The sequence below is a fragment of the Nanorana parkeri genome, unplaced genomic scaffold, assembly GCF_000935625.1.
Source record: "Nanorana parkeri isolate BGI_ZX_2015 unplaced genomic scaffold, ASM93562v1 scaffold10, whole genome shotgun sequence".
NCBI classification, from domain to species: Eukaryota; Metazoa; Chordata; class Amphibia; order Anura; family Dicroglossidae; genus Nanorana; species Nanorana parkeri.
This window is the reverse complement of record NW_017306278.1, coordinates 3910333-3935927: the sequence shown is the minus strand read 5'-3', so window position 1 is coordinate 3935927 and position 25595 is coordinate 3910333. Positions and strand designations below refer to the sequence as shown.

At 48.1% G+C, this 25595-nt stretch overlaps 1 protein-coding gene across 1 annotated transcript in view; it reads right to left on the bottom strand.

Moving 5' to 3' along the window:
* Positions 1-579: 579 nt before the first annotated feature.
* The window catches only part of TMEM86A (transmembrane protein 86A), a 26798-nt gene continuing 1782 nt past the window's right edge, over positions 580-25595 (bottom strand). Inside the window, exons 2-3 of the mRNA XM_018555222.1 lie at positions 6083-6347; positions 580-1072 (exon numbers count right to left, since the gene is read on the bottom strand). Coding sequence (XP_018410724.1) covers positions 645-1072; positions 6083-6347 — 693 coding nt within the window. The 3' untranslated portion in view covers positions 580-644. The remainder of the gene's footprint in view (positions 1073-6082; positions 6348-25595) is intronic.

Here is a 25595-nt window from a genome sequence, read left to right as displayed (position 1 = left end):
ATGGACGTTCAGACTTTTAAGACTCTTCTGAATGCTTGCTGGTTCTAGTACAGTCAGTAGTGAAGCCAGAATGAAGATGACAGCTCCCTAATTTCTTCCCTCACAGCTTCCCTGTAACTTATTCTTTCTAAATTAAGTCCTACCACTCTACTCCATCTATAGACACCAGAGACTACAAAACCGTGGATGCAGGGGGACCGGCGGTCTACCTTAAAAATATTTTTGGGAGCGCCAGCGCATGCCATTATATTGCAAGTCAACAGCTGCTTTCTATAAAAAAGAGAGGCGGGTGAAAGCTCGGTTTCATGGTATCTGGATATCACGGGATCTTCACTTTGGGGTCCGCAGGGTACATAGGTTGCTGTAGCGAGCCCTCTGAAACAAACATGACATAGGTTGTGCGTGATGTACAAAACATAGTTTAGAAAAGCTTCACATTGATCCAGCCTGAAGCGATGCAATAAGCAGGCACCCCGTCCCTTAGCGGCCTTGGCACCGCGTTATCGGCAAAACCAAGTTTAAAGGGCGCCAGCCAAGCTTCGAAGAAGCAAAATCACGATGCACTGGCGACGACAAGATCCCTTGCGATGGGAAAAAGGTACCCATGTTTCCAACGTAGTCCAGTACTTTTTTTGTTTTTGTTTTTACTTTTTCTTTCGATAATCATCTTCGTCCCTGCACTCGACCGCCGACAGAGCGATCAGCATCTGCGCGGCGTAATACGTGGCCATGATGATGGCTCGAGAGCAAGGGACAGGGAAGCAAAACTTGTTGACGGCAATGGTCAGGTCAGACACGATGAACAGGATGGCGCCGATGCAGGCCGAGAGCTTGGTCCATGTCCAGAGATCATTGCAAAGTTGGACCCCGGCGACGGCACGCCAGCCCATGAAGGCTATTAGCGCCGTGTACACCGCCACCAAGTATACAAAGGGGCCAGTGAGGTAAAAGTACAAGAGAGTATATAAGATGCCTGATATGAAGGCAATCACTGCTCCGGTGCGGAGGTCCAGAGGCTTCATTCCGAAGGCGGAGGTATAAAGGATGTGGGTGATGGCAAACATCAGCAAGCCTGCAGGAAACAACAAACAACGGTAAGCTTAAAGTGGACCTGTTGGTAACTATACAAGTCTGCACGAATTCTATAGAAATGATGGCTATCCATTGGATGGAACAGTCCTCCCAAAATGTTATTTTGGTTGATATTCATTATTAAATCACTCGGTGGATTTTAATGTTTCCCAGACACCCTAATAGTGAGATCTCTATGTTGATTTCCTACAACCTCAGGGTCCTTGCTTTAGGTCTAGGAGAATTATGAAGACAGCAGCAGTTGGGATGCCCAAAATGTTTACAGTATACACCTCTACCATGAGTGACATATCCAGGCTGCCCTTGCTTATTCTGGTCAAACTGTCTAAAAGGGGATTTCCACTCACTTCGGAAAGATTAACTTTTAATGGCACCCCCAATGCATCAATACAACGAATACAATGCAATACAGTGCACCACAAGGCTTCTTATATGTACTTCTTTGGAAGAAAGGGGTCCAGTCTGTTTTTGTCTGCGTTGTGATGCATTGGAAGCCCATCCAAATGAATGGAATGCCTTGACCCAAGGTGATTTCCACTCACCTTGGAAAGATTAACTTTGAATGGCACCCCCAAGGCACTAATACAACTAATGCAATGCAATACAGTGCACCACAAGGCTTCGTATATGTACTTCTTTGGAAAAAATGGGTCCAGTTTGTTTTTGTCTGCGTTGTGATGCATTGGAAGCCCATCCAAATGAATGGAATGCCTTGACCCAAGGGGATTTCCACTCACCTTGGAAAGATTAACTTTGAATGGCACCCCCAAGGCACTAATACAACTAATGCAATGCAATACAGTGCACCACAAGGCTTCGTATATGTACTTCTTTGGAAAAAATGGGTCCAGTTTGTTTTTGTCTGCGTCGTGATGCATTGGAAGCCCATCCAAATGAATGGAATGCCTTGACCCAAGGGGATTTCCACTCACTTCGGAAAGATTAACTTTGAATGGCACCCCCAAGGCACTAATACAACTAATACAATGCAATGCAGTGCACCACAAGGCTTCTTATACAGTATGTACTTCTTTGGAAGAAAGGGGTCCAGTCTGTTTTTGTCTGCGTTGTGATGCATTGGAAGCCCATCCAAATGAATGGAATGCCTTAACCCAATGCAAGTCAACGCACGGCACAGTTACACACTGCAAGGCAGCACAAAGACGTGATTAAATCCTAGCTGTAGAGTGTACGCCAGACATTGAACAAGCTCATGAGCTAAGCTAAATTGTTGATCTCTTTCTGTAAATGGTTTTTATGTTGGCCCTGACTTCAATATTCTCTCTGTCACCGGCCCGGAACAAAATGCCGATCAGCCAAGTCACAGTGAATTCAGAAGTCCTAATCTGCATACTTGGTTCGGGTCAGTTGAAGCCGGATGCTTGGCATGAGAGCCAGGCATCAATAGGGGTCATCAATGGCAGCTCCCATGCCTTTTATATATAAGAGTTTCCTTTAAGTGATAGGCCAGTGACCCACCAGCCCACAATACCATTACTTACTTTGGAGTAGATGTTTGTAAAACACCCTCCTTCCCCCATTTACTATTAAGGACCAAAGCTTTGTATGGTCCTCCAGTTGGTTAATAAAAAAAAAAACCCAAAGCATAGAGAAGACAATTTGTCTTATGTCCTATTGCTTTCATTTACATCAACGAGCGGCATTGGAGTGTGCTAAAAGAAAGTAGGACATGTTGCATCTTTTCACAACGTGTTTTAATGTGCTTTAACGCTGCCACTAAAAAGGGATCTATTTATAAACTATGCGCAAAGCCCTTCACCCTGCACAGGTCAGTGAACGTTCATTTTGTGCAACTATATATGCCAAAATCAAAGTTCTTTAGTTGTTACCTTACAAGGCAATGTATATTTGAATGTTGTTATTGTATGTAATACCACATTATGGCCACTAGGTGGCGCTGAGGAACATAGAACATAATCATTTGTTTCCTGTGCTCCTTTAGCTTTATCTAGTGGCCATAATGTGGTATTACATGAAAACATTTGAACAGACATTGCACTTGTACAGAAAATGACTATAGAGCGTTGGTTTTGGCATATATCCGCACAGAATGAACATTCACAGATATTCTCAGGGCAAAATGGCCCTAAGAATAGGGTTAATAAATAGACCCTATAGAGGTAAGCAGAGTGTAAAGCTTAAAGGAGAACTATGAGGTGAGTGGAAATCACTCATAGTTCGAGCCGACGTGTGACAATGAAACTGTCACACGTTGGCTCTATAGATCGGGAAGTGAGCGAACACATACCGTCGCTCGCTCACTTCTCAATCATCACCCTGAAGGGATCCCCGCCCCCCCGTCCCCCGATCCTCCGGCGCTGACTTGAAGAATGGATGGGGGATGGGGTGGGTACAGCTGGCTCTGCCTGTAGATAGGCAGAGCCAGCTGTCACTCACGCAGCTGGGCGGATCCAGGGCTGGATTTACTCTCTCTGCTTCCCCAAGGACAGGTTACTCACTGCATCCCCCTCCCCGTCAAACCATGGAGAATGACAGACCTGCAGGCTGCATACAAGTGATCTTGGCGACATCGCCGGGATCACTTGTACAAAACAAGCGACAGCTTCCCGGCTGTAAATTTAGCTCTGCTTGCCCAAACCAGGGCTACATGTAGAAAACAACTACCGGCCCGGCGCCCGGAACTGCATGTCCCGGGCTTTGGGAGATAGGAATTCCACACCCCTGCTGCCCCTCTACTCCTTGCTGCTCCAAGACCAGGCCTTGGTTAGCCTTGTTGGAAATCCGGCCCTGGGTGGATCTCGACAGTAATGTCGGGATCCATCCCGGCTGCGGCGGTCTCAGTATACTGCGAGCTGTACTCGGGTACAGCTGGCTCTGCCTCTAGATAGGCAGAGCCAGCTGTCACTCACGCAGCTGGCTCTAAGTCTAAGTCTGGATCCGCTCCGGCTGCGGCGTCTCAGTATATAGGGAGCTGTAGCTCGCGGTATACTGAGCTTAGGGTAACGGGAGGACGCTAGTTTGTGTCCTCCCGTTACCCTAAGGAGAACTATGGGGAAAAACACTGACCCCATAGTTCTCTTTTAAGAAAAAGTATGCATGTTACAACACAGTGCACGGGCACAAGGCACACCAGCAGGCGCATGTTAAGTGCGGGTGTTATGCCCCCGCTGGTGTGAATGAGCCCCTTGCCTGGAGTTTGGCTTTTAGTGAACTGATCCTTTAATTCAAAGCTTAAAAAGAGAGATAATAAATATTTAACAGATGAATTCCCGAGCCCGGCACACTGGCTTCATTGTATACAGCAGGTCCATTTTTCTTTTATCCGAGTATTGTGCTGGCCTCATGGATAGAAGCCACAGTGCCAACGATGTGTGGAATGTTGGGACGTATACAATGTGACCGGAGGGGTTACAAACTCTCTCTATGTATCATTCACAGAGCGCTGGAGGATGCCAATGATTACAGCTGCAAGCTACAGTTGCCGGCTCTCAGCATCCTCTAACTCCCCTATAAAAAAAAAAAACGTGGGAAAGCCGCGAGTGTCTGAGGTGGTGAATGAAGTCTTTGTGGGTGACAGACTAAGGGGCTCATGTACAATGCAAATCCTCCATCGCTGTACAGAGATGCTGCGAGCGCGGAAGGACAAGCACCCAATTTATACTGTCTAGAGCTAGGAGTCTAAATTTATCCCCGGGGCCTACTGAGATTTAAAGGGTCAGTGCACCCAAAACCCTCATTTCAGTGTTTGGAGGATGCTGGAGAGTTAAACCACCCGACAGTTTTTTCTATGGGAGTTATTCTCAAAGCTGCCGAAGGCAACCGAGTGAATAGCCCAGCCGAAGTGAAGTGAGCTGAACAACGTTCGGGTATTCACTACGGCCCGTACATCGGCTGAAATCAGCCGTACATCAGCTGCCTTCTGCTGCACTCCGGTCACACCAACATGCTCTGCAGAAGGACTTTGACTCAGCCGATCCAACATCTGGATCGGCTGAGCCAAAGCTCCGGCAGCTCATTCACATAGGGGCCGAACGGCAAGTGAGTGATAAAACGAATGCCGCCGAGGGGCATTCGGCTCGGCTATTCTGCTCGGTACCTCCGCGTTACCGAGCAGAATAGCAAATAGTGAAGAAAGTAGAAAAAAAGTTGAAAAAATATTTTTAAAAATGTAAATAAATATAAAATTTTAAAAAAGAAACATTTTGAAAAAAAGAAAAAAAAAAACAATTGGGCGGTTCTGCCGGCGTCCATCCCCAGGATGGCCGCCGCCACGTATCAATAAGATCGCCGCGCATGCGCGATGATGTCATTGCACGGCGGGGTGTCACCCGGTAACCGCCCCGGGTGACACCCGGTCTCGGGACCTTTTAAAACCGCTACCACATATGTATATCATTTTGGTGTCGCCCCCTCTGAAAATTCGGGCACATCAGTCATGGACTGCGAGCCCGACAGTTTCTGGAGAGAGGAGGGGACCCGGCGTCATACCTTATCCCGCCGGGCGACTGTCCCCTCCTCTCTCTGCCTGCATCCATCACCAAGATGGCTGCCGACACATATCAATAAGATTGGCGCGCATGCGCGATGACGTCATCGCACGACGAGGACGTCCCTGACTTGACCTATTGAAACCACTACCGCCTATGTGTTCCAGCCTTAAAATGTACCCGTTGGCTAATCATAATCCAGTCACCAGGCTGGGGGGCGTGTTCTAGACCAAGCACTGCTGCTGTAGCTGCAGTGGAGGTCAGCTGGACCTAGCTGCAAGGTCAAAAACTGGCTGCACCTATTGAAACCGCTACCACTTATGCATGTCGGCCTGGAGTTTAGTCAAAGGTGAACTGGGGTTTTAAATAATCCCCCTGCCATTGTTGTGCTGCCAAGCAGGAGGTCATTATTGTGCCCGCCGCGGAGCGAAGAATAATCCCGAGTCTTAGTTTACTCCGGCGGAGGAGGACGCTGATTCAGAAAGCCGCCTCACAATGGCACCTCGCCACCCTTCACTTACCATGGACAAAGTAACCCTGTTCCTGCCAGATCAGGAAGGCATCGCCCACCGCCGAGAAGATCAACCCGGCCAGGATCCTCTTGGCGCTCTGGTGGCTGACGAGGAAATTGACCCCGTGGGCCAGGAGGAACACCCAGAGGCAGAAGATGGGGAGACACTTGATCAGGGCGCTGAACCAGGACGGGCTGGACGTTGGCAACCACAGCACAAAATACACGCAGGTGGCCTTGAAGAACGGCACCAGCTTGGGGCCCTCACATTTCACCTGCGCCAAAAGAGAAACAGAAAAATGATCGCACGGTGTGACACAAATATGACAAGCAAGGAAATGAATTATGTTTCTTATCATTTTCCTTTATTTAAATAATAACATTAATAACAATATCATTCTCATTTCTTTTTATTCAGAAACATTTTAATATTATTATTATTATTATACAGGATTTATATGGCGCCAACAGTTTGCGCAGCGCTTTACAATATAAGGAAGACATTACAATCACAATACAAATCAAGACAAGATGGTAAGGAGGACCCTGCAACATCTCAACTTGCTTCAAAGTTACAATGTTGTAGTCTGATCACTGGGGGAGGGGAGACTGAGGAAATGCTTCCTCTTGCCTGCAGCAGACTGATCACTGGGGGAGGGGAGACTGAGGAAATGCTTCCTCTTGCCTGCAGCAGACTGATCACTGGGGGAGGGGAGACTGAGGAAATGCTTCCTCTTGCCTGCAGCAGACTGATCACTGGGGAGGGAAGACTGAGGAAATCCTTCCTCCTGCTTGCAGCAGACTGATCACTAGGGGAGAGGAGACTGAGGAAATGGTTCCTCCTGCCTGCAGCAGACTGATCACTGGGGGAGGGGAGACTGAGGAAATGCTTCCTCTTGCCGGCAGCAGACTGATCACGGGGGGAGGGGAGACTGAGGAAATGCTTCCTCTTGCCGGCAGCAGACTGATCACGGGGGGAGGGGAGACTGAGGAAATGCTTCCTCTTGCCGGCAGCAGACTGATCACGGGGGGAGGGGAGACTGAGGAAATGCTTCCTCTTGCCGGCAGCAGACTGATCACGGGGGGAGGGGAGACTGAGGAAATGCTTCCTCTTGCCGGCAGCAGACTGATCACGGGGGGAGGGGAGACTGAGGAAATGCTTCCTCTTGCCGGCAGCAGACTGATCACGGGGGGAGGGGAGACTGAGGAAATCCTTCCTCCTGCTTGCAGCAGACTGATCACTAGGGGAGAGGAGACTGAGGAAATGGTTCCTCCTGCCTGTAGCAGACTGATGACATAATCTCAGCCTAGGCAAAGTCACTGGACTGAAACACAAGGACAGCTTTTAAAGTTGAATTTTTCACAAATAGACTGTTGCTGAATATTGTAGCCGGCCAGGAAATGTATTTATACAAAGTTACCGAAATATCCACTTTAGGCCTATCCATAAAAACCAAGACAGCACAGAAATACCGACGCGTTTCACCGCCACACATTTATCCTCTCCCCTGGCTTTTTGCAAGCGGCGTCTATTTGTACTTACAATTAATTCCTACCATGTGATTAATAATTGAGCGCAGTCACAGCTGTCAGGATGCATTTTGCTGGAGTTCAGAGCGAATCACTAATTGAATTGAATTCCGTTCTCGGAAAGACTTGTTCCAGCAGGCCCCACAAAGTTCTGAGCCAAACCAATATCTGTAAATCCCGAGATGAAAGAGGAAAATAATGGATTAATCCGATTCCCACCTCGCAATGCTGGAAATCATTGTAACCCTTTGAAGCTCATTCCAAAGGAAGTGCAAAGGGCAACCGTGGCATGTAAAGTGTATTCAACCGAACAGCCAATCAGAAAGCTCCATACAAGCCAAGCCAAAAGAAATCCATACAGGAGGTGGAAGAGCTTACAATCTATTAGGGTATAAGGGAGGATACAGAAGGGAGAAGAGCTTACACTCTATTAGGGTATAAGGGAGGATACAGAAGGGAGAAGAGCTTACACTCTATTAGGGTATAAGGGAGGATACAGAAGGGAGAAGAGCTTACACTCTATTAGGGTATAAGGGAGGATACAGAAGGGAGAAGAGCTTACACTCTATTAGGGTATAAGGGAGGATACAGAAGGGAGAAGAGCTTACACTCTATTAGGGTATAAGGGAGGATACAGAAGGGAGAAGAGCTTACACTCTATTAGGGTATAAGGGAGGATACAGAAGGGAGAAGAGCTTACACTCTATTAGGGTATAAGGGAGGATACAGAAGGGAGAAGAGCTTACACTCTATTAGGGTATAAGGGAGGATACAGAAGGGAGAAGAGCTTACACTCTATTAGGGTATAAGGGAGGATACAGAAGGGAGAAGAGCTTACACTCTATTAGGGTATAAGGGAGGATACAGAAGGGAGAAGAGCTTACACTCTATTAGGGTATAAGGGAGGATACAGAAGGGAGAAGAGCTTACACTCTATTAGGGTATAAGGGAGGATACAGAAGGGAGAAGAGCTTACACTCTATTAGGGTATAAGGGAGGATACAGAAGGGAGAAGAGCTTACACTCTATTAGGGTATAAGGGAGGATACAGAAGGGAGAAGAGCTTACACTCTATTAGGGTATAAGGGAGGATACAGAAGGGAGAAGAGCTTACACTCTATTAGGGTATAAGGGAGGATACAGAAGGGAGAAGAGCTTACACTCTATTAGGGTATAAGGGAGGATACAGAAGGGAGAAGAGCTTACACTCTATTAGGGTATAAGGGAGGATACAGAAGGGAGAAGAGCTTACACTCTATTAGGGTATAAGGGAGGATACAGAAGGGAGAAGAGCTTACACTCTATTAGGGTATAAGGGAGGATACAGAAGGGAGAAGAGCTTACACTCTATTAGGGTATAAGGGAGGATACAGAAGGGAGAAGAGCTTACACTCTATTAGGGTATAAGGGAGGATACAGAAGGGAGAAGAGCTTACACTCTATTAGGGTATAAGGGAGGATACAGAAGGGAGAAGAGCTTACACTCTATTAGGGTATAAGGGAGGATACAGAAGGGAGAAGAGCTTACACTCTATTAGGGTATAAGGGAGGATACAGAAGGGAGAAGAGCTTACACTCTATTAGGGTATAAGGGAGGATACAGAAGGGAGAAGAGCTTACACTCTATTAGGGTATAAGGGAGGATACAGAAGGGAGAAGAGCTTACACTCTATTAGGGTATAAGGGAGGATACAGAAGGGAGAAGAGCTTACACTCTATTAGGGTATAAGGGAGGATACAGAAGGGAGAAGAGCTTACACTCTATTAGGGTATAAGGGAGGATACAGAAGGGAGAAGAGCTTACACTCTATTAGGGTATAAGGGAGGATACAGAAGGGAGAAGAGCTTACACTCTATTAGGGTATAAGGGAGGATACAGAAGGGAGAAGAGCTTACACTCTATTAGGGTATAAGGGAGGATACAGAAGGGAGAAGAGCTTACACTCTATTAGGGTATAAGGGAGGATACAGAAGGGAGAAGAGCTTACACTCTATTAGGGTATAAGGGAGGATACAGAAGGGAGAAGAGCTTACACTCTATTAGGGTATAAGGGAGGATACAGAAGGGAGAAGAGCTTACACTCTATTAGGGTATAAGGGAGGATACAGAAGGGAGAAGAGCTTACACTCTATTAGGGTATAAGGGAGGATACAGAAGGGAGAAGAGCTTACACTCTATTAGGGTATAAGGGAGGATACAGAAGGGAGAAGAGCTTACACTCTATTAGGGTATAAGGGAGGATACAGAAGGGAGAAGAGCTTACACTCTATTAGGGTATAAGGGAGGATACAGAAGGGAGAAGAGCTTACACTCTATTAGGGTATAAGGGAGGATACAGAAGGGAGAAGAGCTTACACTCTATTAGGGTATAAGGGAGGATACAGAAGGGAGAAGAGCTTACACTCTATTAGGGTATAAGGGAGGATACAGAAGGGAGAAGAGCTTACAATCTATTAGGGTATAAGGGAGGATACAGAAGGTTGAAGACCTTACAATCTATTAGGATATAAGGGGGGATACAGAAAGGGGAGGAGCTTACAATCTATTAGGGCATAAGGGAGGATACAGAAGGTAGAAGAGCTTACAATCTATGAGGCTGCTACATGATAAGAGTTATAGGGGTGCATACATCTAGACAGCTGCGGGAAACTTCTCTAAACTTTTCCAATCTTTCAGTTGAACAAACATCAACCCTCGTCCGAGTGACTTTTCTATTTTTAGGTCCTCTGCCGGGTTTAATGACCCTTTTATTTATTATTTTGGCATTCTGTGCTCCTGGAATTCTGATACTTAACATTCCATCTCCTCTAATCTCCCCGACACTTTCACACTCTCTTCACATATTAGTTTTCCGAGCATTTAATACCATGCCAGCTATGGTACCGAACAATCTGCCTAAATATAGTAAAGTCGGCATTCTACACTTTATTGTCGGACCAGGAAAAGAGCTACGAGGTTCAAGAAAGGTTTAAGGAGTAAAAAGTCTAAAGACGCCAAAGCCAAGTCATCTCTCTGGTGAACGCTGGTCAGTTTTTCACACTTGGCCATATAAAAGGACACCAAGCAAATCACAACCCTTTGTAGAAGAATTCTTACTGCCTACATGACTATAATGGCCAGATACATAGGTTTAAATTTCAGCTCCTGCTTGTGTACTTGTGGCTCCTCCTGGGTTCTTTTGTAGTGAAGACGGCTTGAACTGTTCCTGGGTGTCCTTGTCCAGTGCCTGGTTTACTGCCACCACTACCAGTTGAGCCTGTACCCATTACACGGTCCAAAGACCGACATACAATAACTCAGCTCTCTCAGTTCTCTCTCTACTAGGGTTGCCACCTGTCAAGGATTCACCCGGACAGTCCGGGTTTTGAATGCTGTGTCCAGGTTTCATGGCAGCTGAAACCCGGACACAAGATGTCAGGCAGATAGGGGCAACCAAAATTAAGATAGGGGCTACTGGCCCCCTACTGAAAATAGTCTCGACTGTGATATTTACATATGAATGGGTGGTGCTATTTACATATGAATAAGCCGCGACTCATTCTCCCAAAAACATTTCCGTGCGTCGCTAGAGTGTTCGGGTGTCGCTGGAAGAAAAGGTGGCAACCCTACTCTCTACTCCTCCATGGTCTATGACATACTCGGGTCAAGCTGGCCACCTTTGTCCCTGCAGAAAAAAAAGCAAACAAGAAGAGGGGATTGTTTTGGGGACGATAGCGTGGAACCTTATAGGAACTGCCATGCCGGTCTTGTAAATGTAGTGATGTGGAAGGGTCACTGGTCCCAAGCAGCTGTCCAAGTTATGAGCAAGAAGCGGTAAGATCAGGACCGGATTTCCCACAAGGCCAACCAAGGCCCGGGCTCGGGGCAGCAGCGAGTAGAGGGGCGGCGGGGATGTGGAATTCCTATCTCCCAACGCCCAGGACATGCAGTTCCGGGCGCCGGGCGGGTAGTTGTTTTCTACATTTAGCCCTGCTTTGGGCAAGCAGAGCTAAATGTACAGCGGGGAAGCCGCCACTCGTTCTGTACAAGTGATCTCGGCGATGTCGCAGAGATCACTTGTATGCAGCCTGCAAGTCTGCCATTCTCCATTGGGGGGAGGTAGGGGGGCGCATTGAGGAACCTGGCCTTGGGGCAGCAGAGAGACTAAATCTGGCCCTGGGTAGGATGGTCACTGAAGGGCACATACTGTATCCATGAGATGCCACACTCAAGTTATCTGTCCACCACTAAGAAACTATTCATATATAAATAGGCCTAGACTGCAAGACTGTGCAAAAATCAACCCTTAGTATAGGGCAACCAATAAGAAATCATCTCTTAGCTAATGTCAGGAAAAATGCAATCCTATTGGCTGCCTTGTGTGTCTGAACTGTTCACATCCGCTGATAGCTCCTGTAGCATCTTCTCATCCCATCGTAGTACAAGCAGGCAGAATCTATATGAGAGGGACGACTGTGCTCTGCATTCTGGAGCAGTGCAGCATCGTTGCCACCCCATCACAAGAAGCTGCATTAGATGGACTTCACTGGCAGACTTGCGTTTAGGGCGAGGACTTTGCAGGTGGTCTATGTCAAAACTATGGTACATTTATAATTACTTGATGAAGAACATTTTCTTATAGAAGGCCATAGTGCAGAGGTAGCCAAACTCCGGCCCTCCAACTGTAGTGAAACTACAAATCCCATGATGCATCTCTCTGCGGGAGTCATGTCTGTGGCTGTGAGAATCTTGCAATGCCTCATGGGATTAGTAGTTTCACCACAGCTGGAGGGCCGGAGTTTGGCTACCCCTGCCATAGTGCTACTTTAAGTATAATTTAAGTCAAAACAAGTTTTGGGTGGGATCTGGACAGAATAGGGAATGGTTAGAACACCTATCAAGTTTTACTTTGTTTTTTGGTGTCTGCGTCCCATTGGGGACATTTTCCTTCACTCCGGAGACACAACAGGAAGTGAGAAGAAACGTCTCCAAAGTCAGCGGTTACCAGAACAAGCGTCCCTGCTGGAAGATTTTTTGCTTCTGTTCCTGGCACAACCCATAATGGAGCATTTGGGATCTTGCCAGATGGAGATTAACATCACCTTTGCCAAGAGGAAGCCGGGGGCGGGGATAAAGTATTTATATACTCTATACCTATAATACATTTTATAACTAGAATACCGTTATTTTCTATGGGGGAGGGGCCCTAAAAAATTAAGCAGCCTTTGCTTTTGTTAGTGAGGGGCCTGTTGGAAGTCCAGACTGTGTTCCAAAAAAGATGAATGAAGGGCATCCTTTGTGACCCCGAAACGTTTGTTGTTTTTTACCACGATGCACGTCAATAAATAGACGTATTTTGCAAATTTGGAGTGCCGGTGTCTCTGCTTTAGCTCACGATTGTTACGGCTGCCACCCGTTGACTACCGCAGCACCCAATTCTTGAAGGGATTCACGCGGTCAGGAGTGCGATGGGACCATGGACTATCTAATCTCATCCTGAAACGCTGGGGAGAAAAAAACTACATCCGCAAGAGGGATTTATGAGGTTGTCTGAGGTTTCTTAAAGGGGAAGGAGACAGATGTAATCAAATGAAAAGGGTTAATAGTGCAATCAGGCCAGCCAGGCTCATTTTACCACCATATTCTGCACATAAAGAGAACCTGATAAATAGCAGCGATGGGAACACCCTGCCAGCAAAACAGGAATAGAGTAGATTTTGCAAGGCAAGAGGCTGCACTAATAACAGGCTTCCATTTGTGTGTGTGCGGAGAGCGGGCACACGCATGCACAGGCGGCACTACTGCAATTCGAAACAACCAACTTTCCCATGTGGGGTGGCAAAAATGTCCGTCTCGGGGTGGCATCCGCACCCCCTCCCTCAGCATGGCCCCGGGAATTCCCCTTACTTTGAGAGAATTACACTCACTTTTTGTTGCATCTCACAGACAGAATTTCTCCAATAGTACACACACAGCAATAAAATAACCTGGCAGGGGTTTTAACCCTTCCCTACTCTATCCAAAACTTAAAAAAATACGCTTTAAACTCTTCCTGAATAAGGACTTGTTCACGCCATCTGCATTCGGTCTGCGCTGGACGTTTTTTTTCCAGCACAGCCCAAATGCAAGACAAGGCAATCGGCCTAGTCATGGGTGGTGACAGTTCACACCACTGAGTTCCAGTGGTGTGTGCTTAAAAAAAGTACAACTGCATTTCACCGTGGTGAGCTGCCGGTGTTAACAAGACATAATAGCAGTGCTCTTCCTTTGCCGCTTCAGCCTTAGATCTCACAGCGTTATGTCTGCATTGTGAAATCATCTATGGCGTTGCTGCCTCTGACTGTGAGTCACAGGAGATTTGGAGTGAGATTTGGTGATGTCACTGTTGTGCTGCTCATTGTTCTTGTAATGCGTTCAGCAATGCGGATGAATCTCAGCCGCGGAGGCTAGTACTATCAGTACGGGGGTAGGGTACGGCGTCAGGGTCGAGCTCCAGGCGTCACTCTCAGAGTCTCAGGCGGAGAGTTTGGAGCTCTACCATCATGTGCCGCGAAATTAAGTAGGAGGTAATGAGTTTAGCCCTCTAGCGAACTTATGCAATATTGTGAGCAGAGATAGAAAAAACAGTCTTATGCAGTAAGATTTAGATGGAACTATCTGCACTTCCCCTTTAAGGTTGTAGATAAGCAGCAAACTCTATAGTACAATAGGAATAACCACAGTAGAGATGTGCAGGGATCTTCTTAGCAGATACTGCATGTGATACTTGCTGTTTGTGGTAAACACTGGTGGGATCCTTCCAGTCAGAGGTTCTCGGTCCAGCAGCAGGGAGCAGGCTGTCAGCTGGCGTTCACAACTGAATAATAGAACGCCATACTGACCCGGCTTCCTGCTATTTATGAGGATTCAAAGGGGAGGAGCTGGTGACGTATTCCCGCCCCGATGCGTTCCACGCTGGAACGCATCGGCGATGTTACTTCCGGGTTTCGGGTTGCGTTCCACCATGGATTGTACAGTCCGCGATCCTTACAGTTCTCCTTGCTGGAGAGGAAGCTGTACATGAAGACCTGCACTGCAAGGATCCCCCTGTTTCTGTTTCATTCATTCTGTGCATTTGTCTTTTTTTCACTTATACTGCTGCTTTGTGTATATTCCTTCACCAGTCATCTGGGGGGCAGCGCTGACATGAGGAAGAATAGCCCTGATTCTCTACCAAGATGGCCGCCTCCATATAAAAACACAGTATAGAACAAGGTATGGTAAATCATTGATGGGGGAAAGATCAACTAAAAGGAGACCACAGGCAATACCAGTGATTAGTCCTTTGTCCTCTGCTTGCCTATCCTTGTCCTCTGCTTTCCTTGCCCTCTTCTTGTCTTGCCGTGCCCTCTGCTTGCCTTCTGCTTGCCTTGCCCTCTGCTCGCATTGCCTTGTCCTCTGCTCGCCTTGCCTTGTCCTCTGCTCGCCTTGCCTTGTCCTATGCTCGCCTTGTGTTGCCCTCTGCTTGCCTTGCCTTGTCCTCTGCGTGCCTTCTCCTCTGCTTGTCTTGCCCTTTGGTGGCCTTGCCTTGTCTTCTGCTTTCCTTGCTTTGTCCTCTGCTTGCCTTGCTTTGTCCTTTGCTTGCCTTGCCCTGTCCTCTGCTTGGCTTGCCCATTGGTGGCCTTGTTTTGCCTTCGCTTTTGGTGGCCTTGTCCTCTGCTAGCCTTGCCTTGTCCTCTGCTAGCCTTGCCTTGCCCTCTGCTTGCCTTGCCTTGTCCTCTGCTAGCCTTGCCTTGTCCTCTGCTAGCCTTGCCTTGTCCTCTGCTAGCCTTGCCTTGTCCTCTGCTCCCCTTGCCTTGTCATCTGCTTGCCGGAACAACTTCCAAAGTGCAGTTGCTCTTTTAGGCATGCAAAGTGGCCTCTCTGGCACCATTATTGTGTTTCATTTTAGCATGCCTTCGCTGATATTGAAGTGCATCTTTTGCTTGATAAGGGCCCATGTCTTCTAAATGACCCAATATACAGAGATATATTAAGCAGCGCATATGATTTGAAAACAGTAAACAATTACACATTCTCGTGTTATCTACATCCTGTTTTATATGGTCTAAGAACCGGATTTGCATAACGCTCCGAACACATTAATTCCAAGTCCGGAGAGAGCAAAGAGTACCATAAATCAGACCTGTTATGGCTTTCGTACAGCTCAGTAAATAGATACAAAGGAAGCCATGTACAGCATGTACCGTACAGGCAGGGTCATAAAGTATCCTGACAGAGCCCAACCGCAAACAATGAGCAGGCATTAGTCTGTATTTATAATAGCTGCAATGCGGGCATGTGGTGGGGGGAGCGTCACAGCTCTAAACAGGCGCTCTTAGGCCATTACTAGACATCCAGTGAGCTCTATGAAGCCACCGTGGAGTGAAGCTGAACCTACACTATGTGATTATACAATGTTATCAAGAAGTCATTGTGGCAAATCAGCATACATGGGATGAGTCCAATGAACTGGATGTAAGTTAAAAGAGAACTATAGGGTCAGTGTTTTTCCCCATAGTTCTCTTAAGGGTCACAGGAGGACATATACTAGCGTCCTCCCGTCACCCAAAGCTCAGTATATAATGGGCTACAGCTCGCGGAATACTGAGACCGCCGCAGCCGGGACGGATCCCGACAATGCTGTCGAGATCCACCCAGCTGAGTGAGTGACAGCTGTCTCTGCCTATCTAGAGGCAGAGCCAGCTGTACCCGACCCCTCCCCTGTCCGTTCCTCCAGTCAGCGCTGGCGGATCGGAGCAGGGAGGGGAGAATCCCTGCTGGGAGCCATGACTGACAGCTAATGGCCCCTTAGCTACCCTCCCAAACTAGGCCCATCTAAAACAGGTCCCATTCACCTCTATGGTCGCATTTGGCCGGCAGCACCACAGTAAAAATGTGGCAGGTCGCCTCTTGTTACTGCTCCTCAGCTACCCGTCAAAACGAGGCCCATTCTAATGAGGTCCCAATCGCCAATGTGATTGCATTTGGCAGGTGGCACTCTGGTAAGACCACAGATCGTTCACCATTTTCTGCTCCTCTGCCGCCCGTCTAAACAAAGCCAAAGACATGTCTGAAGTCCAAATTGGGTGCCAACTATGGCCCCTTCCATAGATACAGTGGAGGAGTGAACGTAACCACCTAGAGGCAGCAAGTGTTTTATTCACAGGATCGCCAGGTAAAAAAAAACAATTAAAAAGAAAACGAATGCAGCCACCACATCTAATGATATGCAAAAAAAAAAAAGTTCAGGACACCAGGGGTGAGGTGGGCAACCTCGGCACCCCAACTGTTCAACTACAAGCCCCATGAGGCACTGCAAGACTTTGACAGCCACAGGCATGACTCCCATTGGCAGAGGAATGGCATTTGTAGTTTCGGCACAGCTGGAGTGGCAAGGGTGCCTAACCCTGTATTACATGTTTGGCTTTGGGTTTAGGTTCGCCTTCATCGTTTTTAGGATATATGAGCGTTGTGCAGAGGTTGCCTCACACAGTTCGCTGTTCCCGGTGCAATTTGTATCATCATTTTGTTGGATTCTAATTCTTTGTTTGATACTTTTGATCCTTTTTGGCACTTTATTTAATACTTTTCCACATTATACGGCAGCGCAAATATTCTCATTGGAATTGTTTGTTGGATTACTGAACAGGAAGTCAACGTTATTCAGGAAAATATCTCCCCGAAATATCAGCTCATCTTCCTGTTGGCAGCAGACAAATCTCATAAGCGCCTCCAGTTTTTTTTTTTTTAGATGTTACATAAATAAAAGGTCAATTTAAAAATCTCATCTTTAATTACAGTAGAGCTACATCGTCCCCTCACACACACACACACACACCCCCGCACGCAAATGCACCTGAGCCACGTGATACCATCAAGGACACAGAGTTTAATCCCTGTTCATATTATAGGAAGTCACAGATCATCCGTTATTTAAACACGGCAATCATTTATAAACATGTACAGTGTACTTTAATCACAGGGAGAGGAATTAACGCACAGGAGAGCCCCACGCATGGCACACAAATATTCATTTACTCTAATGCAGCGTTCAGCAGTCGCTCTGATCCGGAGAAATTAATATTGGCACAGGGAGCAGACAGCTTCTCGGCTTACCCTCCCGTCTCCTGGTGCCAGTTGCATGGGAGATAAGTGGAGCGGTGTGCAGGATAAGCTCCCTGACCGGCATCCGATGCCCAGTTGGGAAATTAGATCATAAACCACAGCAAACCACTCCATCAGTTTAAAGTGTACCTGTCATCGTCGGATAGGCTACAAGAAGAGCTAGAAGAATGTTGATGAGCATTTCCAGGCAATGAGAGAAGCCAGGGGGTGAGGTTGTTGTAAAGGCAAAAGATTGCTCAAATGACTATAATTCATCTGAATTCTGTTCAATACCTTTGGACAGATTTCAGAGAGAACCTCACATTAGACGTGTAAGCTGCGGAAAAATTTGGTTTGGATATTTCGTTATTTCGGGATTCGGATACGACATTCAATACGTCCAAGTTTCGGATGCGGCCGAAATCCGAATTTTCGGTATTATCAGATGAGTTTACAAAAATTTGTTGCGAATACCACAGGAAACCATATACAGATATTAATACTAACGCTGAGGCTGCAGCAACCCCAGCGCTCCTGTGCACCCCAGTGACCTCAGTGTCTCCAGCAACCCCAGAGCTCCTGTGCACTCCAGTGACCTCAGTGTCTCCAGCAACCCCAGAGCTCCTGTGCACTCCAGTGACCTCAGTGTCTCCAGCAACCCCAGAGCTCCTGTGCACTCCAGTGACCTCAGTGTCTCCAGCAACCCCAGAGCTCCTGTGCACTCCAGTGACCTCAGTGTCTCCAGCAACCCCAGAGCTCCTGTGCACTCCAGTGACCTCAGTGTCTCCAGCAACCCCAGAGCTCCTGTGCACTCCAGTGACCTCAGTGTCTCCAGCAACCCCAGAGCTCCTGTGCACTCCAGTGACCTCAGTGTCTCCAGCAACCCCAGAGCTCCTGTGCACTCCAGTGACCTCAGTGTCTCCAGCAACCCCAGAGCTCCTGTGCACTCCAGTGACCTCAGTGTCTCCAGCAACCCCAGAGCTCCTGTGCACTCCAGTGACCTCAGTGTCTCCAGCAATCCCAGCGCTCCTGTGCACCCCAGTGACCTCAGTGTCTCCAGCAACCCCAGCTCCTGTGCACTCCAGTGACCTCAGTGTCTCCAGCAACCCCAGCGCTCCTGTGCACCCCAGTGACCTCAGTGTCTCCAGCAATCCCAGCGCTCCTGTGCACCCCAGTGACCTCAGTGTCTTCAGCAACCCCAGCTCCTGTGCACCCTAGTGACCTCAGTATCTCCAGCAACCCCAGAGCTCCTGTGCACTCCAGTGACCTCAGTGTCTCCAGCAAGCCCAGCGCTCCTGTGCACCCCAGTCCCACAACCCCAGCGCTCCTGTGCACCCCAGTGACCTCAGTGTCTTCAGCAACCCCAGCTCCTGTGCACCCTAGTGACCTCAGTATCTCCAGCAACCCCAGAGCTCCTGTGCACTCCAGTGACCTCAGTGTCTCCAGCAAGCCCAGCGCTCCTGTGCACCCCAGTGACCTCAGTGTCTCCAGCAACCCCAGCGCTACTGTGCACCCCAGTGACCTCAGTGTGTCCAGTGACTCCAAAGCTCCTGTGCACTCCATGACTCCAAAACTTCTGTTTATTCCCTTGGCGCCACTGTCTCCAGTAACCCCCAGAGCTCCTATGCACTCCAGTGACCCCGTTGTCTTCAGGGGCGCCAGCACTCATGTGCACTCCGGTGGCCCCAGTGACCCTAATGCTCTTGTGCCTCCAGTGACCTCACTTCCCTTGTGTACTTCAGTGACCCCCTGCAATCTAGTGCCTTGAGTGACCCCCTGCACTCCTGTGCCTCCAGAACCTCATGTGTCACCCAGTAACCTCATAACATCCTGCGTCACCCAGTGACCCCATAGCATTCTGCATCACCCAGTGACCTTATAGCATCTTGCGTCACCCAGTGACCCCATAGCATCCTGTCTCACCTAGTGGCCCCATAGCATGCTATCTCACCCAGTGACCCCATAGCATCCAGTCTCACCTAGTGGCCCCATAGCATCGTGTCTCACCCAGTGACCCCATAGCATCCTGTCTCACCTAGTGGCCCCATAGCATCCTGTCTCACCCAGTGGCCCCCACAGCATCCTGTCTCACCCAGTGACCCCGGAGCATCCTGTCTCACCCAGTGACCCCATAGCATCCTGTCTCACCCCAGTGGCCCCATAGCATCCTGTCTCACCCAGTGACCTTATAGCATCTTGTGTCACCCAGTGACCCCATAGCATCCTGTCTCACCTAGTGGCCCCATAGCATGCTATCTCACCCAGTGACCCCATAGCATCCTGTCTCACCTAGTGGCCCCATAGCATCCTGTCTCACCCAGTGGCCCCACAGCATCCTGTCTCACCCAGTGACCCCATAGCATCCTGTCTCACCCAGTGACCCCATAGCATGCTGTCTCACCCAGTGACCCCATAGCATCCTGTCTCACCCAGTGACCCCATAGCATCCAGTCTCACCCAGTGACCCCATAGCATTCAGTCTCACCCAGTGACCCCATAGCATCTTGTCTCACCCAGTGACCCCAGAGCATCCCACTTCTTCATGTGACTCCAGAGCACCCTGAGCACCTGTGAGACCAGTAACCCCTTGCAGTCTCAGGTAAGCTCCTGCAGTATCACGGACTCTCAGCACAGATTAACATTAAACCTTTTTGTCTTAGAGAATCCACATACAGCTGGTCACTCAGCTGGGTCATATAATACAACCATTTATCTCTGCTTTCTCTTCTTCCTTTGCTCCCATTCAATGCAGCAGGAAGATAAAAGCTTCAGGGAGAAGAGAAGAAAGGAAAGACCCGGAAGACTGGCTCCCAAGAATCTGTGTCACGAGCACTCGCCGCTTTATTGTCATCTACCCCCCAATGTAATATAGGCCATTGTGAGGACGGGATTAAAGGAGAACTCCAACATTCTTTTCACCCCTCCAGACTGTACTGACTGTGTTCCTAAAATCCACCATCAGACATTTTTTAATGATAGATGTAGCATGCTACGTAATATGTAAAATCTCATTCACACCTCTGACAGTAGGAGGAATCCAGCAAATTCCTGCGACTGGGATGACAGGCGGCTGCGGACAGTTGCGGGAGATCAATCTGTACCAAGCAAGGAGAGGCTGACAGCAGCTATTCACATGTGATCGCATATGGAGGTTGGGGACAGGTGATCGCCCCTGGACACGATCATTTTGGTAGGGGGCGGGGCAATACACTGGACAATGCAATCATTCCCCAGCAATCAATCCAGCTCGTCAGCCATTAAAGTGACATTAAACCCTCAAATTTTTTAACATAAACCAATATTGTAATGTGCGCCTTACTGTAATCCATGGTAGTTTCCCTTCTCTTTGCTGCTCTTCCTTTTAAATCCTTCTCTCTTCTCATGCTGGGGGAGAACTGCCTTGTCTCTGAAATGGCTACATGGTGTCTGTGTGCAGGTTCACAACCTGAGCCAGCACTACAGGAAGAGGCCCTGAGCTGCAAAGGGAAGTTCTCCCCAAGCATGAGAAGACATGAGGATTTAAAAGGAAGAGCAGCAAAGAGAAGGGAAACTACCATGGATTACAGTAAGGCGCACATTACAATATTGGTTTATGTTAAAAAATCTGAGGGTTTAATGTCACTATAAAGTCCTCATTAATCTGTTCTAGAATTGAGGTTTTTGATACATACATGTGCAGATACATGTATGAGGACAAAGTTGGCTTTAAACTCTGTCGGGAGGAGGATGTGGAACAAGTACAGGCAAGGCGCTGGATTCAAATATTTAGAAGATCGGTCAGAATGTGATAAAGAACAATGGCTCCGGTGAGGATACTCTCAACCAAAACGGGATGTCCCACATACAAGAGAATCCATATATAAAGTACAATGAGAGCGCCAAACAAGATCGTATGAGAGCCCAAAAACATGTAATAATAGCATTGGTTCATAAATCATTGGTTCAATAAACCAACGCGTTTCGGGGGTTCAGGGCATAAACATGATAGGTAGCAGGAATGCACCAATACTGGAGGGAGATTTCCTCTGACCCGCAGTGGCTGGGAGGGACAATGGAGTCAACTTCCCGGCCAATCGGGAAGCCTGGGCGGTGGGTAATTACTTGCCGATTAGCTTACTGATTTGCCTGGAACCCTGCTGCATGCTTTTTGGGCGGTTTGATGCTGATTGGCTGGGATGCCGGATTCCTGGCCAATAAGCATCGAGCTGGCCAAACAACGTGGAGCCAGCTTCCCGGGCAATCAAGAAGCCGGGCATCAGGTTATTATCTACCACCTGGCTTCTTGATTGCCAGGGAAGCTGGTTCCATGCTAGCGGAAGTACCATTATCAGTGCTCGGTATCGGCGAGTGCTGGAATATAAATGTCGGTACTCGTACTCAATACCGAAAAACTGGTATCGGTGCATCCCTAATAGGTAGCAGTGGCGGCACAAGGGGGGGTGGGGCCCGCACTCTGGTGACATCATTGGAGGGTTGACGTCAAAATGACTGACTGAGAGTAGGGGACCCGGCGGCATACCTCATCCCGCCGGGTGAACGTCCCCTCTCTCTGCCTGCGTCCATCACCAAGATGGCCACCGGCAGGCGTCAATTAGATGACCGCGCGTGCCCGATGACGTCACTGCGAGGTGTCACCCTGTCTCCGTTCCGGGTGACACCCGGCCTCGGGACGCCCCTAATAGGTAGTATTAGTAGTATCACCAAGGATATATTACTTGCAGTGTAGGGTATAGCCAAGGGATGCCGGGTCCTTCTCGCTGAACCGTAGCTCACTACTGTATATAGTACTAATGTCGGGGGTCAGAGGAAGGGGAACACAGTTGGGAATGTTGTAATAAAGGCCACTCACTGCTGCTCTCTCTCTCCTTGCGCAGGGTGACTGGTCTTGTCTCCTCCCCCGCCTGTAATAAAGGCCGCTCACTGCTGCTCTCTCTCTCTCCTTGCGCAGGGTGACTGGTCTGGTCTCCGCCCCCTCCTGTAATAAAGACCGGTCACTGCTGCTCTCTCTCTCCTTGTGCAGGGTGACTGGTCTTGTCTCCGCCCCCTCCTGGAATAAAGACCGGTCACTGCTGCTCTTTCTTCTTGTGCAGGGTGACAGGTCTTGTCTCCGCCCCCTCTCCAGGCAACCTGTAGTGGGAGGGGGCCTGCTGGGTCCCTCCCACAGCTCTGCTCTGTGCACAGGCTATGTACAGCACAGGGATGATGTCTCTTCTAATTGGATTGCAAAGGCATTTGGTGCACACAATGTGGATTTAAATCCTTTGTGGCTATAGAGGAATATATATATATATATATTTATGTTCCCGGGGCTCAGCTTTAAGTCACACGCTGCGTCTAATTTTGGCCCAGTGGTCCTTTAAGCGCGATTCATATCCTACATTGAGTGGAATTCTATGGCTGAGGTTACAGTTGGTATCTGGCTGTGTGTTGTGCTGCACAAACAGGAGCAATCATCAGACAGGCGAGCCTTTCAGACGCATTGTGCAACACACAGCGTTGCAGCAGCTGGAAGGCGGCCGATTGTGTTTGGGTGGCATCGCTGTGCGGTGAGTAATACCTCAATACATGAACCTTGTTGTGAAAGCTGAATCCAGCCTGTAGCACTATCAGCATTTAACCGTGTCACTGCCTGGAGGGGGAGGAGTCAAGTCTAGCATTTCCATGTTCTGCATTGCCTCTTAACCAGCAAGGGTTAAAGATCAGAGCTGTGCAGTGGCAGTTGGGGTGCACTGGGGGGGGTTAAGGGGAAGGAGAGGGTCTCTGGGTCACTGCAGGGGAAGGGAAAGTAGGGGGGCAGTGGGAGGGGGGTCATACTCAACACAAACACATCATCACGTGCTCTGTGTTTTCATCCTGCTGTGACACAAGGATTGCTCAACAGCCTGCGACCTGCCGAGACGCGTCAAACTCCCAGCCTATCACCAATGCAGCTGAGCACAAAGACCAGAGCCAGGCTTATCTGTAGCAGATCAACAGGTGGTGTGGAACTACAAGTCTCAGCATGCTCCATCAGGCAAAGAGTGTGCAAAGTCAGCCAGTGCTTTGTCAGGCACATTGAGACTTGTAGTTCCACAACAGCTCAACCAGGGCTGTATCGGGCACGTTGGGACTTGTAGTACCACAACAGCTCAACCAGGGCAGTATCGGGCACGTTGGGACTTGTAGTACCACAACAGCTCAACCAGGGCTTTGTCGGGCATGTTGGGACTTGTAGTTCCACAACAGCTCAGCCAGGGCTTTGTCGGGCACATTGGGACTTGTAGTTCCACAACAGCTCAGCCAGGGCTTTGTCGGGCATGTTGGGACTTGTAGTACCACAACAGCTCAGCCAGGGCTTTGTCGGGCACGTTGGGACTTGTAGTTCCACAACAGCTGGAGTTAGTGCGATTGCTCATCGCTGTATGATGGCCCTGCGCATGCATGCAACGCCGTCTTTAGATGCGTTTGCGTCTTTTGCATTACGGCGCCTATACCTTGCACCGTCGCAGGCATAGCCTTCGCTTTCTTACACTGCCTTTATTTTTTTGCAGAATAAGTACACTTTTTTACCATAAGGTGCGCAAAATCACTTGTTACCTGTGTTTTGTGCGCTATGATTTGTGCGGTCGCGGGTTAATGGACAGGAAGTACAGCAGGGGCCTCATTTTTTTAAATGGTCTTCCTTGGGGTGAATAACAGCGTGCACCTTCTATGCCGCTGCAAAACGCATTCCGCGAACAGGACGTTATACATTGAGGGGGATTTATCAAAACTGACAGAAAGTGGACCAGCTGTGCATGGCAACCAATCAGCTTCTCTATTCACTTTGTTCAGTTAAGCTTTGAAACTGAAAGAGAGAAGCTGATTGGTTGCCATGCACAGCTGCTCAACATTCTGTCTGCTCCAGTTTTGATAAATTCCCTTCAATGTATCAATGATAAATCTATGGAGAGACTTTATTATATTACGCTCAGTTTCACCAGAAACATTGAAGGTTTGCATTTCTCTAAAATTTCAGTGAAAATCTGGAGATTTCGGAAGAAACGTGCGCCCTTTTGGGAAATTATTTGGAGCCAATGAGGCAACTAATGTTTTTTGGTGGCTTTTAATGGTGCAATGTGTTTTAGATGGCTTCTGGGGGTTAGGCAAGCTCCTTCCAAGTATCCTGGACATGTTCCAAAAAATGGAACCTCATAAGCTTATTTTTTTTACAAAAAAAAACCAGTGAAAAGAAAAGGTAAAACAAAACATTTTAAATACCTCTCCCTTCCCCCTAACAAATTACCTAAGATGCTTTAAATTGCACCCCCAAAAAATAAAAAAAAAACCCTAAATACAATCCACCCCAAAACTAAGTAAAGTGCCCTAAATAAACACTTCATTTATTACTGGACAGGAGAAGCAGGTTTGGGGGGCAGCATGTGTGGACTGAGATACACAGAAGGAGCATAATGACCATTCCACTATATAGATACAGGTCACATTCATTGAGCAAAGCACCCAAAAAAGTGTGATGTCACCCATAGCAACCGCATTCCTTATTTTATATGAAATATTAAAACCTGATTGGCTGGAATTCTTCTATCTCTCTATCTCAGCTCGATTCATTCCAGTGTGTTCAGCACATTATCATCCAGAGAGCTCCTGCGGCCCCCCAGGTGATAGATGGGCACATCTCCATAATGGACGCCAAGGAGAAGACTGCAGAACGGATTCTATTTAAGTTCAAAACAAAACCCCTGATGAGGAGAAGATACAGAGATCTGCACCACAGACCTACAAGACATGGAGCAGAGGAGACCATGATCCCTCCACCATACACAGAGCACATCAGAATCGACGCAGGGATACCGATGGTTCTGGTGCAAATTCTGCAAGTCAGCTTTATTGTATAACATTGTATATAAAA